A 19,417-nucleotide genomic window follows, 5' to 3' on the forward strand; every position below is an offset into this window, starting at 1 on the left:
GCGGAGAGAAGGACGGAAGGGCGGTCAGGAATGGAGAAAGAACATGAGTGGAAGAAGATGTTTTTCTTTTGCTGTTTAGAGGATACAGTCATACAAATCACTAAGTAATGGGTAATGTTTCCCATGTGGCTTTTTCTGCCAGTTTCAAGTCATATATGCTCTCATCGGACATTTACCTCAATGCACTCCTCAGCTCTCTGCAGTTTGAGGTCTGTAGTCTCTCGGGTCGGTCTCTCTGGCAGCAGACATTGTGTGTTCCCTTTCCCGGGGAGATGTCATACACCAGTCAGCTGCATGGCGGAGAGACTAGAGGATGATTAAAGCGGGGGATCATCTGGGGAAATCTCTGCCTGCTGTCCACAATAAGAGCACAAGAAATGTGGTCGTCTGCGGTTGGGTTTGACATGGTGAAATGTGCTTTACTTGAGGGTCTGTACACACTGCTCGTGGTAAAGAAAAACTATGCTAGAAAGGAAGTAGTTGGTTCTAGTCGACACTTCTAGTCTTGTGTGTATGGACCCTTATGCTCCACAGAGTTCTTATGCAACTTTGAAAAGTGGACTAAGCCTCTTACCTTAGTCAATAAATAGGCGTGTGTAATTTAACATGATCCTAGCCAACTAAGACTTATAGTATGTTTTTAGCACTAGCAGGCATGGTGTCAATCACACGGCCTGAGGGTATTACCGTATTACATCATGGACTTAGCGATTTACCACCCTGACAGTACTTCGTGCTGCTACTCACCGAATCGGGTAATAATGTTTGAGGTGAAGTCACACCACCATGCGTTACCATGGCGACGGGTAGTCAGGCTATAAGCACTTCAAAAGGTGTCCGAGTCTGTTGGGTTTCTGCCGCGGGAGAATGCGCTCTTCGTTCAAAGCCTGCATAGGAGTATATCTGTCATCTGATGGTATTGAGATTCATAAAGGGAGATAATGAAATTTTTGGACCCAACAGCCCTTAGGGTTATGTGGAGAAAATCTATCGAGACCGACAGCATTGAGACTTTTGTCGAGAGAAGGGGTTCTCAACCTTTTCCATTCTGAGGCCCACTGAAACGCTTTAATCAAATCTTCACCATAGTGAAATGTGTGTTCAATACACTCCAAATAGGAAATCGTCCAATGTTTTTAATGCTTGTCAAATATTACATGTAAGATTTTTTGGGCTTGCTGCTGATATTTTTTAACTGTTTTATCCCAGCGTTTTCAAAGCTCTCTAATCCCCAACCCCAGGGGTCTTAGGCCCCCTGGCTAAGAATCAACTGGTCGAGAGGACAAGTCATGATTTTGAAGATCAAGCCATTGATTTGTGTAGACCGCTTACAGCGGTTTCCCTTGAAAACATACATTTAATTACTACATTAAAGTGCTTTGAAGAGCACAGCTTCTTTCGTCATTTGATATTTCCTCAGTTACGAGAACAGGATTAAGGAAATGGCCGAACTCGCTGATATTGTTTCTATAAGAAAGTTGGGAGAGACAATCAACCTAAGCCTCCTTTGCATCCTCACCCCCTACTGCCCTCTAATCTGTCAAATTATTAAGGACGCCATACACATTGTATTTAGGGTCTAACTGTAGCCTCACTGAACAGTCTGAAGGGACACATTCAGCCGGTCTGTTTATGGTGATGGAGTATGCAAAAAGAGGTGACCTATAGTCACTGTGTGCATACATACGTAGAATGTATGCACACATGACTGTAAGTCGCTTTGGATAAAAGCGTCTGCTAAATGGCATATATTATTATATATTACTATAGCAGAGCGGGACCTCAATGGGCCTGTGGACTCTCTCTGGTCCTGTGCCAGAACTCTTTAGCTAGCCGCTAATGCAATATATGTTAGCAAGCACTTAGCACTGTCTCTCCCCTCTCCTCCATGGTCTCGCATCAGTTTGCCTTTTAGTAATATTATATTACCCTACTCCACCAGCCCCGGTGAGGACCCATCTCTAAGTGATTATTGAAGGGCTAGGCCGTGATATGTTTCCTAGGGACCATTGGACCATTAACTAGTGGTTTCAAAGGAAGTGGGGTCATGGCTGAACTGAACTCCACTTACTCAGACATTCTGCCAGAAAGATCACTGGATAGTCAGTACTTCATTTTTGGGGGTCAGTCTGGATTTATTAGAGGGTTAGAGCTATAGGGCCCCCTCATTTCAATTTGATTCCCATTTCAGTACATTTAGCACCCAGCCTGTATTCAAGGGCATGTTGTGTCTCAACCGATGGCTGACACAACACAAAACCTCAGATAATGTAAAGTAAGGGTCTAAGCTACAACATATGGCTGACACAACACAAAACCTCAGATAATGTAAAGTAAGGGTCTAAGCTACAACATATGGCTGACACAACACAAAACCTCAGATAATGTAAAGTAAGGGTCTAAGCTACAACATATGGCTGACACAACACAAAACCTCAGATAATGTAAAGTAAGGGTCTAAGCTACAACATATGGCTGACACAACACAAAACCTCAGATAATGTAAAGTAAGGGTCTAACTACAACATATGGCTGACACAACACAAAACCTCAGATAATGTAAAGTAAGGGTCTAAGCTACAACATATGGCTGACACAACACAAAACCTCAGATAATGTAAAGTAAGGGTCTAAGCTACAACATATGGCTGACACAACACAAAACCTCAGATAATGTAAAGTAAGGGTCTAAGCTACAACATATGGCTGACACAACACAAAACCTCAGATAATGTAAAGTAAGGGTCTAAGCTACAACATATGGCTGACACAACACAAAACCTCAGATAATGTAAAGTAAGGGTCTAAGCTACAACATATGCACATGAAAACGTGTTTTTAGATAGTTGACGTTAAAGGTTAAAACATTACAATTGTTATGTTTTTTTGTTTGTTGGTATTTTAAGAAATTATAAAATAGTTTGACAACACTGTTTGTAAGCTTGAAACTCAACAGTTTATCTTTTCCAGTGATGAAGACATAGATGTCTCATGGTATGGTGGGTAAGCAAAATGGGTCAACTTTGAGAACCTTTTTATTTTAATTTAACATTTATTTAACTAGACCAGTCAGTTAAGAACAAATTCTTACTTACAATGATGGCCTACCAAAAGGCAAGACCTCCTGCGGGGACGGGGGCTGGGATAAAAAATAAAAAAAAACATATAAATATAGGACAAAACACACATCACAACAAGAGACTGTCAGTAAGAGTGTCAATGATGGAGTCTTTTGATTTTGTCAATGAGTCTTTGTCAATGATTGAGTCTTTGAATTAAGGGATTAAGATAAAACTGTCCAGTTTGAGTGTTTGTTGCATTCTTCTTTCCAAACCACATTACCTTTGTTTTAGAGGTGTTCCGAACAAGGTTAATGGCAGAGAAAGCTTTTTGGAAAAAGCTTTGATGTAGAGCATTTAACACAAAATCCAGGGAGGGGCCAGCTGAGTAAGAACACTGTATCATCTGCATATACATGGATGAGAGCTCAGGCAGTAGGAAGCTATGTTGTTTATGTAAATTGAGAAGAGCATGGGGCCTAGGATTGAGCCTTGGGGTACTCCCTTGGTGACAGGCAATGGCTGAGACAGCAGATGTTCTGACTTTATTCACTGCACTTTTTGAGAGGTATTTTACTTTTACTTAAATGTAATGTAATGTATTTTGCAAACCAGGCCAAAGACCCCTCAGAGACACCACTACTTAGTCGGCCCACAAGAATGGAATGGTCTACCGTATCGAAAACATTGGCCAAGTCAATAAAAATCGCAGTAAAACATTACTTCGAATCAAGGGCAATGGTGACATGATTGAGAACCTTTAAAGTTGCAATGACACATCCATAACCTGAGCGGAACCCAGATTGCATACCAGAGAGAATACTATAGATATCAAGAAATTCAGTCAGTTGAATATTGACACAGTTTTGTCTTGGCATTAAAGTCCAAAAAGTGACTTTCTGACCACTTCTTCCATGGGCAAACTTGTATGGAAAGTTTTTAGTTTAATATCCAAAAGTGATTCATTTCAAATGGATTGACTCTGGTGCAGAGGCTATGTCAGGGGCTGCTGACAAGGCCTTATCAGACTGGAGCAGACCGAGACCAGGCTGTTCAGTGGAGGGAGACAGTGTGAGCATTGAGGAACAGGGGTGAGGAGGACTGTCAAACTTACTATCCCCTGTGATTTGTTTTAAGAATGGCCTGAATCTGGTTTGCATTGCTAGGAATAACTTCACACACAGGTGTATGGTCTTGTATCTCTGCCCTCTGAACTCTAGGCCTATTCTTTTGCCTGTGAGTGTGTGCATATGCATTGGCTTTTGACTAGACACTTCATTGTGTGGCCCCTCTCCTCTCAAGGCTGCATGCTTTGTCCCAGGTGCCCCTTAAGCTTCATGCTTTATCACAGGGTGCTCTCAGGCAGAGGGCTCAGAAGTAATACTGCCACTTCCCCTCAAATGCTCATCCCCCTGGGCATGACAACAACCCATTTAATGTGATTCACCTATTTATTTGGTCAGTCCTTATTTCAGTTGAAGATTGACATGCCTTTACTTTCAAAACGAGTGTTCACTTCAGTGGAAGCAGAAATATTCATATGGAATTTGCATATGGGCCACACTTGAAGTTGTTTTTGGGAACCCCCCATGTAATTACTCTTTGTGACTTTAGCACCGCAGGATCTCTCGACCTTAGGATTTTCTCAAACAAACCATCCAAAGTTGCAGAACTGGGGCCTGCCTGGACAGGCTTATTACTCCAGGGTCAGCTCACTGTGTGATGGAGCAGGGAGGTGGTGGTCTGACCTGTGTGTGTGTGGTGGCTGATATACGAGCCTCGGCCCCCTCCATCGCTCTCCCATCACTGGTATTGCCAAACAAAAGTACAAAGCCAACACAGATGCTAGTCTCACAAGTGTCATTTTTCAGAGCTCTGGGAGAAAATAGGCGGTAGATCTGAAGTGTGGAGTTGATGCCATTTTCCAAATGGGAGTGTATACAAGGGGAAGGCCCTGTTACACACTAAACCGTAGCCTGAATACCTGTTTTTGAGTTTCCAAAACAAAGGAGTCCTCTCTCCACTCCTGTCCCCTCAGGGCAGACAGACACGGCAGCTAGGCAGGGACTGGAGATGATTGATGAGGGGGAGGTTGAAGGGGTGAAGCAGAGAGGTGAGGATGTAGGGGAAAGGCACGGAGGATGAAAAGACCGAGAATGGCTAAGTGCAGAACCAAAGGCATCCAGAGCAAACAGGACTGCTGCTGAATATCACATAGCAGCTGAGTAAATATCATTTCCTTCTAAAGTGTGCTCACATTAATCTCCTAGAACCCCGCTCTTCTATTTGGGTTGGAGCTGAATGAGGATCCTCGCAGGCCACCATAATGATGCCAGTGGTGATTGATGCCCCCCCCCCCCCCCCCGCCTGCTCTGCCGGTATTCATTCTTGTTGAAGCGTCGCCTTGGCAACCGTCACCATCGGCTATTGTGCCCGCTTGGCAGAGATGACCTAATGCTGATTTGAGGATTATTACATCTCAGTTATTGCCTGGGTGATTATACACTTGAATAATCACCCTGTTGAATGAGGGTGAAATGTGTTCATATCGTAATGCAATGAGCTGCTTTGGCCTGGCCTGTTTGAAGGATTTAGCTTTGAGAATCCTATGACTATGTAAATATAAATGGTAGCTTAGATTTGTCATGAAACAACTGGATGCATGAGATAACGATCAGTATTAGTTCCTTGTGCTTGGGTTTTTCATCATTTGGACGAGTCACAATTTCGCAAGTGTTGGCGCCTTTTGAATTTCGAAGGGGGGGGGGCATTTGGCCCATAGCCTTGCCAGATAGCCATGCAAATAGAGAGGGTGGATGTCTTCGTTCCGGTTCTAATCCTCATTCTATCGGTTCTCTTAGCACATTTGGACCCAGAACTCTATCGAGCATTTTACTTATTAAGCCAGACTTAAGTTCTGGGTTAACCAACATTAGGCAGATATTAATAGGCAGAAATCTGATAATGTTTTTAACTCATTAAACACAGTGCATTCTACGTTTACCACTGAAACAACGCTACTTCAGCATTACAAGAATTTGAGGCCTATTCATTTGATTTAACCTTCATTTAACTAGGCGAGTCATTTAGGAACAAATTCTTATTTAAAAAATATATATAAATACAGGGCTAAACACACATCACAACAAGAGACAACACTACATAAAGATAGACCAAAGACAACAACATAGCAAGGCAATGCTTTAGTCTCCGTTTACTGTTTTAAGTAAAGCTTTTAATTATGTGTAAGTGGGCATGGCCGATCGGCTGAGACAGACTGAGATATTTTCTGACTCAGCCTATAAATAAAAATCAGGGTACAGGAAGAAACGAGCTCTCTGGGTCAGTAGCCTTCATTCCTCTTCCAGTATTTCCCGTGTGTGTTTACACGTGCGTGCGTGGTCATGCCCTAGGCCTAGTGTGTGTTTACACGTGTGTGTGTGTGTGTGGCCATGCCCTAGGCCTAGTGTGTTTACACGTGTGTGAGTACCAGCCAGGAGACCGTGACAGGCTAACAGTAGTACAGACATCTGCTCCTCAGAGGTATTGATGTGGCTGTAGTAACAAACACACAAACAGCTGCTCCTGCTGCTCCTGCTGCTCCTGACAAAACAACCCAGAGACTCCCTGCCTGATAACAATACTTGAACATGAGGGACAGGAGAGGGAACTTGCCCAACATCACAGAATTCTGAGGGCTGGGGGGGGGGGGGGGGGGGGCAGAGAGCTGAGGGGGCGTGGGGCAGACTGGCTGGGGGTCCAGAGGGCTGGGGGGCGTGGGGCAGAGGACTGAAGAAGCGTGGGGTAGAGGACTGGGGGGCAGAGGGCTGGTGTGTGGGAGGTGCAGTATAATAATCAGCAGCAGGGCAGAACTTGAAGCTGAAATTGTATTTACTAGGGATGTGCACGGTTATTAGAAAATCCGAACAGATCTTAGTAATCAAATACTTGTGTGAGCATTCATTTTTGCCAACCCCAAGAAAATATTGGCATATTTTAACACAAATACTTTTCCTAAATTAAAAATATCCATGTGGCATTGTTACATACAAGGATATACCATGACGTTTCATATGATTCATTTGGTAAAACAAACTTTTCGACCGATAGCCAACCTGTAGCCTTCACACCAGTGGTGGAAAAAGTACCCAGTTGTCATACTTGTGTGAAAGTAAAGATACCTTAATGAAAATGACTCGAAGTAAAAGTGAAAGTCAGTAATACACTACTTGAGTAAAAGTATTTGATTATACATATACTTAAGTATCAAAGTAAATGCATTTGCTAAAAGTATGATTAATTTCAAATTCCTTATTAAGAAAACCAGACTGCACCAACTAATCATTTGTGTTTAATGAGTCCGCCAGATCAGAGGCACTAGAGATGACCAGGGATGTTCTCTTGATAAGTCTGTGAATTGGATCATTTTCCTATGCAGCATTCAAAATGGAACGAGTACTTTTGGGTGTCACGGAAAATGTATGGAGTAAAAAGTACATCATTTTCTTTAGGAATGTAGTGAAGTATAAGTAATAGTTGTCCAAATTATAAATAGTGAAGTACAGATACCCTCAACCTGCTTAAGTCATACTTTCAATATCAGTATGCAATATCTTAACTTTTATACATGTAACATTGCTTGCGCTGAATTGATCGAAATAGATAGCATTTTGAAATTCAAAAGGTCTGAAACGAGACTGGCATGTGATCCAGCTCCCTGCGGGTATTGAGAGAGTGTGATCCAGCTCCCTGCGGGTATTGAGAGAGTGTGATCCAGCTCCCTGCGGGTATTGAGAGAGTGTGATCCAGCTCCCTGCGGGTATTGAGAGAGTGTGATCCAGCTCCCTGCGGGTATTGAGAGAGTGTGATCCAGCTCCCTGCGGGTATTGAGAGAGTGTGATCCAGCTCCCTGCGGGTATTGAGAGAGTGTGATCCAGCTCCCTGCGGGTATTGAGAGAGTGTGATCCAGCTCCCTGCGGGTATTGAGAGAGTGTGATCCAGCTCCCTGCGGGTATTGAGAGGGTGTGATCCAGCTCCCTGCGGGTATTGAGAGAGTGTGATCCAGCTCCCTGCGGGTATTGTAAGTCGCTCTGGATAAGAGCGTCTGCTAAATGACTTAAATGTAAATGTAAATGAGAGAGTGTGATCCAGCTCCCTGCGGGTATTGAGAGAGTGTGATCCAGCTCCCTGCGGGTATTGAGAGGGTGTGATCCAGCTCCCCGCGGGTATTGAGAGAGTGTGATCCAGCTCCCCGCGGGTATTGAGAGAGTGTGATCCAGCTCCCCGCGGGCATTGAGAGAGTGTGATCCAGCTCCCCGCGGGCATTGAGAGAGTGTGATCCAGCTCCCCGCGGGCATTGAGAGCGTGTGATCCAGCTCCCCGCGGGTATTGAGAGCGTGTGATCCAGCTCCCCGCGGGTATTGAGAGCGTGTGATCCAGCTCCCCGCGGGTATTGAGAGCGTGTGATCCAGCTCCCCGCGGGTATTGAGAGCGTGTGATCCAGCTCCCCGCGGGTATTGAGAGAGTGTGATCCAGCTCCCCGCGGGTATTGAGAGAGTGTGATCCAGCTCCCCGCGGGTATTGAGAGAGTGTGATCCAGCTCCCTGCGGGTATTGAGAGAGTGTGATCCAGCTCCCTGCGGGTATTGAGAGAGTGTGATCCAGCTCCCTGCGGGTATTGAGAGTGTGATCCAGCTCCCTGCGGGTATTGAGAGTGTGATCCAGCTCCCTGCGGGTATTGAGAGTGTGATCCAGCTCCCTGCGGGTATTGAGAGTGTGTGTGATCCAGCTCTCTGCGAGTATTGAGAGCATGTGATCTGACAAAGAATTATGAGCCAAGTCCATAATTACCTTTTTGATGCTGTTTATCCAATCAGTCTTCCTTCACATAACGCCATGTTGGGCAGCCCTCCTAACCCCAGATCTCTACTAGATGGTGAGGCAAGGTACCCTCCTAACCCCAGATCTCTACTAGATGGCGAGGCAATGTACCCTCCTAACCCCAGATCTCTACTAGATGGTGAGGCAAGGCACCCTCCTGCATCATTTACAATGTATGTAATTAGTAAAGTATTTTGTCTGTAAGGTCTCGTTCGTTAAATGCTTGGACTAGCTGACCAGCTGTCCTAACAGATCAAATCATACTCCCAGATCAAATCATACTCCCAGACCCCACATCTGCTGAGCTGTTTCAGCTGCTGCTTGTGAGCTTGTAGAGGAAAACCCATTGTGGAAACCCGTTGCCTAGAACTGAGTAACCCGTATCAAATAAAAGTTTATTGGTTGCGTACAAAGTTTAGCAGATGTTATAGTGGGTGCAGCGAAATGCTTGTGTTACTAGCTCGTAATAGTGCAGCAAAAATGTCAAACAAGTACATGGATAACTATAAAATCATGTCCGGTTAACAGCCCTATAACACTGTATCAGTAATACAAATGCAATCTATGAGTGTATATACACCAAAATATATATATTATGATATGTACAGCAGTAAATATATTACATACAGTAAGCTATGTTGAGAATCCAGTGTATAAATAGTGTAAGAAAATGCAATGTACAGTAGTAGATACTGTATTTTACAATTAGCTATGTGAAGAATACAGTAAATGAATACACAATGTAAAAGAAACAGCTCAGGATTTAATGTCCCTATATACAGTACATGGGACAGCAGTGTTGTGTGTGTGTTTTGTGTGAGTGAGTCTTTGTCTCTTATTACAAGAGGTGGTGGGCTCGATAGCTATTCAACAGTCTGATGGCCTGGAGATGGAAGCTGTTTTTCAGTCTTAAGGTCCCAACTTTGGTGCAGCTGTACTGTCTCTGTCTGCTAGATGGTAGCAGAGTGAACAGTCTATGACTCGGGTGGCTGAGGTCCTTGATGATCTACTTGGCCTTCCTTTGATACTGAGTGCTGTAAATGTCCTGGAGGGCAGGCATCGTGCCCCTGGTGACGCGCTGGGCTGACTGCACCATTCAGTCGAGGGTGGTGCAGTTGCCGTACCAGGGGGTGATGCAGCCTACAGAATGCTCTCAATGGTGCAGTTTGAGGGTCTTATGAGCCATGCTGAATTTCTTCAGCCGCCTGTGTCGCTGCACAGCTTCTTCACCACTGTGACTGTGTGGTAGGAACTTTTTAGATCCTCGGTAATGTGCCCGCAAAGAAGCTTTTGAATCTCTCGTTGTGCCCAAGAACACTAAGGTAACCTGCCTAAATGACTACCGACCCGTAGCACTCACGTCTGAAGTGCTTTGGAAGGCTGGTCATGGCTCACACGAACACCATTATCCCAGAAACCCTAGACCCACTCAATTTGCATACAACAAATCCACAGATGATGCAATCTCTATTGCACACCACACTGCCCTTTCCCACCTGGACAAAGGGAACACCTACGTGAGAATGCTATTCATTGACTACAGCTCAGCGTTCAACACCATAGTGCCCTCAAAGCTCATCACTAAACTAAGGACCCTGGGACTAAACACCTCCCTCTGCAGCTGGATCCTGGACTTCCTGACGGGCTGCCCCAGGTGGTGAGGGTAGGTAACAACCCATCTGCCACGCTGATCCTCAGCACAGGGTCCCCTCTCGGGTGCGTGCTCAGTCCTCTCTTGTACTCCATGTTCACTCATGACTGCATGGCCAGGCACGACTCCAACACCAATACAGTGGGGCAAAAAAGTATTTAGTCAGCCACCAATTGTGCAAGTTCTCCCACTTAAAAAGATGAGAGGCCTGTCATTTTCATCATAGGTACACTTCAACTATGACAGACAAAATTTGAAAAATAAATCCAGAAAATCACATTGTAGGACCCGGCCGATGGGTCCCCGCGATGGGACCTGGCCGTTGCTGGGCCAATTGTGCGGTGCCCCATGGGTCTCCCGGTCGCGGCCGGCTGTGACAGAGCCTGGAATCGAACCAGGATCTCTAGTGGCATAGCTAGCAACTGTGTTGCGGTGCCTTAGGGACTCCCGAGTGGCGTAGTGGTCTGTGGTCCAAACACACTAAGACAGTTGTGAAGAGGGCACGACAAAGCCTATTCCCCCTCAGGTGACTGAAAAGATTTCGCATGGGTCCTCAGATCCTAAAAAGGTTCTGCAGCTGCACCACCGAGAGCATCGCTGGTTGCGTCACTGCCTGGTATGGCAACTGCTCGGCACTACATAGGGTAGTGCGTATGGCCCAGTACATCACTGGGGCCAAGCTTCCTGCCATCCAGCACCTCTATACCAGGCAGTGTCAGAGGAAGGCTCAAAAAATTGTCAAAGACCACAGCCACCCTAGTCGTGAACTGTTCACTCTACTACCGCATCGCAAGCGGTACCGGAGCGCCAAGTCTAGGTCCAAGAGGCTTCTAAACACTTCTACTGCCAAGAAATAAGACTCCTGAACAGCTAACACCTTTTTCCCCTTTAAGCATTGTTGGTTAAGGGCTTGTACGTAAGCATTTCACTGTAAGGTCTGTTGTATTCAGCGCATGTGACAAATACAATTTTATTTGACATTACCTTTTTAATGGTGAGTGTTTCGTCTCAACTTTGAACGTCAATTTGCCCGATGGTTTGGATCTCATTTGAATTACAACTCATAGCACAACAAACGGCTTAATACTATTTTAGGAAATGTTTCTTTCTTCAAACATGCATACAACTTCGTAAAAGTATCAAGTCAAACATTTTGAATTACCCACAATCCTCTAAAAACAGAGCCACATGACATTTAAGTATTCTTAACTTTCAAAAACGTAATAATTCTATCAGCAGATGAATCAGGTTTTTCTAATCAAATATCATGTCTTTGATTACTCCTTTATTGTTTTATGTAAAGCGTAAAACCTAATAAACTCAGCAAAAAAGAAGCGTCCCTTTTTCAGGACTGTGTCTTTCAAAGAGAATTCGTCAAAATCCAAATAACTTCACATATCTTCATTGTAAAGGGTTTAAACACTGTTTCCCATGATTGTTCAATAAACCATAAACAATTAAAAAACTTGTGTAACGGTTGTTAAAACCATAACAGCTTACAGACGGTATGCAATTAAGGTCACAGTTATGAAAGTTTAGGACACTTTCTACTGACCCTGAGAAACACCAAAAGAAAGATGCGTGAACGCAGGAGGCATGAGGACTGTAGATGTGGCCAGGGCAATCAAATGCAATGTCCATATTGTGAGCCGCCTACGACCGCTCTACAGGGAGACAGGACGGACAGCTGATCGTCCTCACAGTGGCAGACCACATGTAACAACACCGGTACATCCGAACATCACACCTGCGGGACCGGTACAGGATGGCAACAACAACTGCCCGAATTACACCAGGAACGTACAATCCCTCCATCAGTGCTCAGACTGTCCGCAATATGCTGAGAGAGGCTGGACTCAGGGCTTGTAGGCCTGTTGTAAGGCAGGTTCTCACTAGACATCACCGGTAACAATGTCGCCTATGGGCACAAACCCACCATCGCTGGACCAGACAGGACTGGCACAAAGTGCTCTTCACTGACGAGTCGTGGTTTTGTCTCACCAAGGGTGATAGTCAGATTCACGTTTATCGTCGAAGGAATGAGCTTTACACCGAGGCTTGTACTCTTGAGTGGGATCGAGGTGGAGGGTCTGTCATGGTCTGGGGCGCTGTGTCACAGCATCATCGTACTGAGCTTGTTGTCATTGCAGGCAATCTCAACTCTGTGCGTTACAGGGAAGACATCCTCTTCCCTCATGTGGTACCCTTCCTGCAGGCTCATCCTGACATGATCCTCCAGCATGACAATGCCACCAGCCATACAGCTCGTTCTGTGCGTGATTTCCTGCAAGTCAGGAATGTCAGTGTTCTGCCATGGCCAGAGAAGAGCCCAGATCTCAGAGCAAGAATTGGAAAATCTGGTGTAGTTGCACTGCAATACTTAATGCAGCTGGTGGCCACACCAGATACTGACTGTTACTTTTGATTTGGACCCCCCCCCCTTTGTGCAGGGATGCATTATTCAATTTCTGTTAGTCACATGTCTGTGGAACTTGTTCATTTAGTCTCAGTTGTTGAATCTTATGTTCATACAAATATTTACACATGTTAAGTTTGCTGAAAATAAACGCAGTTGACTGTGAGAGGATGTTTCTTTAGAATCACGTAAGAACAACTTATTTAATAAATGTTAGATTGACTTTAAAATGTAATAAAATCACAACTTATAAAACCTACTTTAGATTAGCAGTACACAAATAAGTCATATTTATTCAATAACCTAATATTTGTTAACAGTACTCAAAAACAGCAAGTTATAAGAAATGACATTGACAAAATTAGTACCACTTATGATTTTGACTTCTACTGACAGTTGGAGATGTTTGAGTGTAGCCACTACTATTTCTTTAATGAGTTAAGCAGTTACTTTTTACAGTACACACACACACACCTGTCTATATTAGACATGAGGGAGTCAGGTCCACAGTACAGTATAGTATGCCCCAGATAGCTTTTGGCAGAGGCAGTGATAAAGTCGGAAGAACCAGAGAAGAAATCAGCAGCGGGACCCTTGGTTCACTAATTCTATAACTAATGATAAAATATAACAGAGGAAGAAGAGCAGCAAGCAGGCCAGGGGTGCTGTCTATTCAATTTTGTTTCAGAACAAAGTGAATTGGTGGAACAATGAAGAGCCTTTTCACGTGGCAGAGGCAGGAAAAACTTGGCCCTGCTTCTCGGACAGTGGGTGGGTTGTTTTCACTGATGCTTGTTTTTCCTCAGGAGGTCAACAGTGTTTCATTCTCTGTCGTCCTGCTGACACTGCACTTTCTCTCTCTCTCAACAAATGGCCCGCAATCAAAAGCAATTCAGAGTTGCAACTTTGGACATATTTGCCACCGTGAATGGGGTTATGGGAAATATGTTGTTGTGCGCTCTTGAAAAGAGCTGGTTGGATGACATCCAGTCCAGAACAAACAGCCTTTGGTTCCAACTGATCGTCATAAAGACCAAACGTCTCGCTCTCTCATTGTACACGTCCACCCAGTGTGTATTCTGGGACACATACCCTTCATTTCTATTGGATGTTTGGTTTTGTGCTGTCAGCCCTGGACATGCAGTGGGCACGAAGGCCTACAAAGTCTGTATCCATGCCTGCGTATGCCCCTTTCCAACAACGGGGCCAAACCAGGCTGAACTGTGGTCCTGCTGTAGCTCAGTTGGTAGAGCATGGCGCTTGTAACGCCAGGGTAGTGGGTTCGATCCCCGGGACCACCCATACGTAGAATGTATGCACACATGACTGTAAGTCGCTTTGGATAAAAGTGTCTGCTAAATGGCATATATATATATATATATATATATATATATATATATATATATATATATATATATATATATATATATATATTTCTGGTTCCAGGAACCAGCCATGAACTTCCAGAGACCCTCAAAGCCCATCCATAGACGGCCACAGAGAGCCACCTGTTGACTGTCCCAGCCTCCTGCTCCCTGCTGCCCTGTTGACTTTATTTCCAGGTCCTGCAAGTGTCAGTTCACAGCAGTGCACAGGTGCACTCATCTCCCTGCTGCCTGTTTGAAGTGGATCGCAGTGCTTTGATCGCAGTCACCCCCCTCAAGCTCCGCAGTGGGCCCCTCTGTACGTGTTTACCATACAGATGACCTCAGAGACAGGATTGTACCACTGTATTTATAGAGGATGACCACTCAATGCAGCGTTTGCATGAGCGGAGAGCGCAAAGGATACAATGTTGTGAACCTGTCATTAGCTGAGCGTTTTTTTTTACACACTCTGAGTTGGTGTATTATTCTATGAAGGAAATTCAAGGTTCATTGTGTATAGCACTGTGCCAGTGTGGGCTAGAGTAGTGTTCATTGTTTGTGTAATATTTCTCTGGAGGGTCTGTGGATATTGTGGGAATCGGGAGTGTTCAGTTCAGACAATTGATTTGAAACTGCCTACAGCAGAATACTTGATGCCCAGGCTGTTTGATCAAAGCGAGGCTTTCACCTGTCCCGAGATGACAGAGAGAACCTGTGGAATTCTCAGCGATATCCACTCCAGTTGCCTCACTGACTAGTGGATTAGACTTCTCCGTGAAATGCATTTCAGCCCCCGAGTCACTCAAGGGAAAGAATTATAATATGATTGTCTCATTGTATCGTAGTTGAACACAATGTTATGTGTAGGTAGAGAGAGTCCTAATTGTATCTCTGTTTTACATGTGCCTAAATTGTCATGGGTGAATAATATGCACCAAATGTTGAACGGTGATTTTTCTACAATGTCATCCATCATGGCATGGTGTCACTGGTCAATGTTTGACTTGCAATATGAATGATTTAATGTTCAGTCATGAATATAATTCTGTTAAATGATCCGCTCTGCTCCTTTGCGTAAATGTCAGGGCTGCTTTTGTTTTAATTCCACATTCGCATTCACTGTTTGGAGTGAGGAATTATTCACACTCGGAATTCTGGGTTTCTCATTCATGAAGAGAACTCCTGAAGCTCTGGTAGCCTCTCTAGGAACATCCTTTCTCCTTTAGCTACCCAAAGAAATCTCTCGCTCTCTCAATGGAACAAATGCTTTGCTGGGGAACCTGGTTGAACTTGTGACATCCAAACAATGAACATCAGGTCTTGGTAGCCCATCATGATTGAACAAGGAAACTGGCACCAATCTCAATCTGCCCTCTATAGGCCTATTTTACCTGCACTGGACCTACAATCTAAAATGTTGTTGTTTGGATTAAACCGAGTTCAGACTCAAGTAGCCATGGCGTGGTTACCCATTGGAGTGAAGGGACTCTTCACTGCAGCCAAATGTTCTTCCGGCTGATTGTTGGTTTCTATCTGGCTAGTCAGACACTGGATGCATATCACTGCAGTTTGTTTCCTCAACAAATGACTCAGCACCCCCACCCCCCCAGTTTACCCCCCTCCTCCCTTTCCTGTCCCACCTTCCCCAATTTGATTTGTTTATTTCCCCATGAGGTGCCAGGATGAAAGAGCCACTCCCGAAGCCTTGGGAAAGAAAATAATTTATCAGGGATTTCTAATAGACCCCACATAAATCATTCATTTCTCAAGACTGTGTTGGCATTTAAAGCTGATGAATGAAGCCAAGTTCTCTGCTTTATTCCACTTATTTTACATTTTGGGAAACACGATGAGGAGCTCTGTGACTGAACAGTTTAATTAAGTCAGCAGTTAATTGATCAATGTTTTCGGTTCAATCGCTTGATTTTGGCCAGTTAATGATGGGTGCGGTCTACTAGAGCAGTCTACTCTATGGGGAATCATTTGGGCTGTTTGGAAAATACCTCTTTCTCTGTTTAAAAATCAACATGAAAAATCATAACTCGTCTGTATTCGGACTAGGCTTGGGTGGTATCCGGTTTGTCATCTTCATACTGACCTTGTGCAATACTGGGATATTCAGTAATACTGGCACTGGACACAAGGGGCACTATTTTCAAAACCCACTTAGTTTGGTTTGTTTTTGTAACTTGCTAACAAGTACATGCAAAGTCTCATAGAGAATGCTAACTAAATGCTAATGAGTGCATTCCCCCCCCCCATCAACACCTTCCCCGGTTGTCACTACTCATCTTAAAATGTAATCTGTCTCATCACCATTTTACCCCAAGTTATTCTTAATAAATAAATAAAGTAGGAATGGAACGTTTCCCTCGCTATGGCACTCCTAACTCGAATGCTCCTCTCCCACACAACAAGGCGACTAGGTAAATAGATAACTATTTTGCTATGTGGTATTCAGATTTTTCTATTCATTACTCATTTGTTTGGAGAGAAATTAAATGTGGAATGTTCTAGTATCTTCAAACTGCACCTCGGCAGAAATATTCACAAAGCTCCGGTCTCTTCATTGTGTGCTTGTAAACAAACACCATGTGACTGGGGATTACCAGTACAGTTCATAATGAAACATTTTGACAGGTGAAATGAAGAATGAAATATTCTTTATCTAAAGTATCACACAAGTTGACTGCAAGTATTTACTTAAAAAGTAGCGACAAAAATTAAAATGTCAAACTTTAGAACTAGTTTTGACGGTATTGATGATATTGAAAAACCCTCCCGTGGTTATTTTCAGCCCTACAGATGTTAATGACTGAGTGGTCCTCAAGCATCAAGTTGTGTTGAACTGATGTTCAAGACCGTTGTCTGAACTGGTGAGGTGTGTTTTCTGGTATTAGACAGTTTGTCAGTATAGTAGTTTCATGCTGGCTGACTACTAAAACTATAACTTCCAGAGACATTTGACAGTGATTTTTGGTCTGACTTTCGTCATCGAGTTTCTCCTTTTTACAGGAGCTCGTCTCCAAAAGACATCCACTCCAGTCATGACTAGGGATACTCTGTGTGAATACACACACTTGACGAGTATGACGGGCCTTAACTGCAATCAGCGCGTTTGCTCTATACTTCATGTAATAGGGCCAGTTCATTTTGGAGGGTTTTTCTTGTGTGGGATTTAAGCCGATGATGCCCATATGATGGTCTTGGCCTGAGTCGATTTCCACTGGATTCTCAACGCTAGACAATCTGATAGATTTGTTGAGGCTTAAGCCACCGCGTTGCTAGAGATAAGATGTGATTTCTCGTCAGGAATTCATTTGAAAATGTGTTTCTTATATAACAACTCTGTTTCTATGTAACGTTTGAAAGTTTTGACAGCAGAGGGCTAAGCAGCAGCAGTTACAAAGGCCTCTAGCTACTTACCATGCAATTCCTATTGGTGTTTGTGACCGGGCACAAGGCCCCATGATTTTTCATTAGAGCGACGTCATTTTGTGGCCTCTATTGGAATTTTGTGTGTTTTTTTTAAAAAATCACCTCATGCATCTGTTTCCTTTCATAGTGGCGATGTCAAGCCCTGGTACCTCATGACAAATCCATTCTACATAGCCAGGGTCACATAGCCATCACAGGACACTGTGTTCACTCACACACACAATTACGCTAGGGGGGATGCAGCCTACAGTAGTGGCTGATGTACATTTGAATGACAAACATTCCCATTGACTGGTGAGAGATCTCATGCTGGAGGGTCATTTAGCTCCATATGGTTAAGAGAAGCCTCCCGTCTCTCTCCTGTTTCCCTGCTGGTGAATGTGGTGTGCAGTCAACCAGTAGCACTAGTGATGAACCTGGTGTTTCCCAGCAGGATGTCAAGAAAGCGTGTCCGTGCTCCATCTCAGTGGGTGATTGATTAGTAACGGGGCTAATGAATTCTATAGTGGCTTTAATGAACCACCTGAGACCAGCGCTGCCAACCTCTCACAATGCACCTATTTGTGCTTCGTGATCACCCCTCTCCTTTATCTATGTCATTAGACTATGGGCTGGTGTTGACTACAGAGACATATATTTCTGACCTGTCTGCTGTGTGAGTTGCTAAGAGTTACATACCCCTAACTTGTGTGATCTGTGTGTAGTTGTAAATGTCAATCTGACCTCGTTGTGTCCGTCTGTCTGTGTCCTCAGAGATCCGTGCCCAGCTGGTGGAGCAGCAGAAATCCCTGGACCAGCAGACCGAGATGAGGGTGCAGCTCCTCCAGGACCTGCAGGACTTCTTCAGGAAGAAGTCTGAGATCGAGATGGAGTACTCCAGGAACCTGGAGAAACTGGCTGAACGCTTCATGGCGAAGACGCGGAGCACCAAGGACCACCAGCAGTACAAGTAAGTACAAGTGTGTCTAGGTCTTGTCTGGGTCTGTGTACCTGGGTCTAGGTCTTGTCTGTGTACCTGGGTCTAGGTCTTGTCTGTGTACCTGGGTCTAGGTCTTGTCTGTGTACCTGGGTCTAGGTCTTGTCTGTGTACCTGGGTCTAGGTCTTGTCTGTGTACCTGGATCTAGGTCTTGTCTGTGTACCTGGGTCTAGGTCTTGTCTGTGTACCTGGGTCTAGGTCTTGTCTGTGTACCTGGGTCTAGGTCTTGTCTGTGTACCTGGGTCTAGGTCTTGTCTGTGTACCTGGGTCTAGGTCTTGTCTGTGTACCTGGGTCTAGGTCTTGTCTGTGTACCTGGGTCTAGGTCTTGTCTGTGTACCTGGGTCTAGGTCGGAGCGTTTTTCTGTCGGTCTATGCATTTTTCCTGAAGAAGTTAAGTCACTGCATGGAACACTGCCTCTGTCTGAAATATGCCTCTCTGGTTCAGTGTTCATGAATACCTGTTGCATTAGGCAACCAAAATCAACTTCATATTTGATTATAACATTGATGACATGTCAATCTGGAAAATATATTCAAATGTTTTATTACAATGTTGATGAGGCGAAGCAATCTGGTTTCTATTTACAGTCGATCTGGGAAGACACACAGCAGCAGTGCTCGATGATTCA

At 44.3% G+C, this 19,417-nt stretch overlaps 1 protein-coding gene across 2 annotated transcripts in view; it reads left to right on the forward strand.

Annotated features, from left to right (window-relative positions):
• Positions 1-19,417, forward strand: part of LOC124002746 (SLIT-ROBO Rho GTPase-activating protein 1) — a 163,146-nt gene that overhangs the window by 36,907 nt on the left and 106,822 nt on the right. For both annotated transcript variants that reach the window (XM_046310463.1, XM_046310471.1), the window contains exon 2: positions 18,564-18,759. In XM_046310463.1, the coding sequence (XP_046166419.1) occupies positions 18,564-18,759 (196 nt within the window). The remainder of the gene's footprint in view (positions 1-18,563; positions 18,760-19,417) is intronic.

The sequence above is a fragment of the Oncorhynchus gorbuscha genome, linkage group LG02 (genome assembly GCF_021184085.1).
Source record: "Oncorhynchus gorbuscha isolate QuinsamMale2020 ecotype Even-year linkage group LG02, OgorEven_v1.0, whole genome shotgun sequence".
Taxonomy (NCBI): Eukaryota; Metazoa; Chordata; class Actinopteri; order Salmoniformes; family Salmonidae; genus Oncorhynchus; species Oncorhynchus gorbuscha.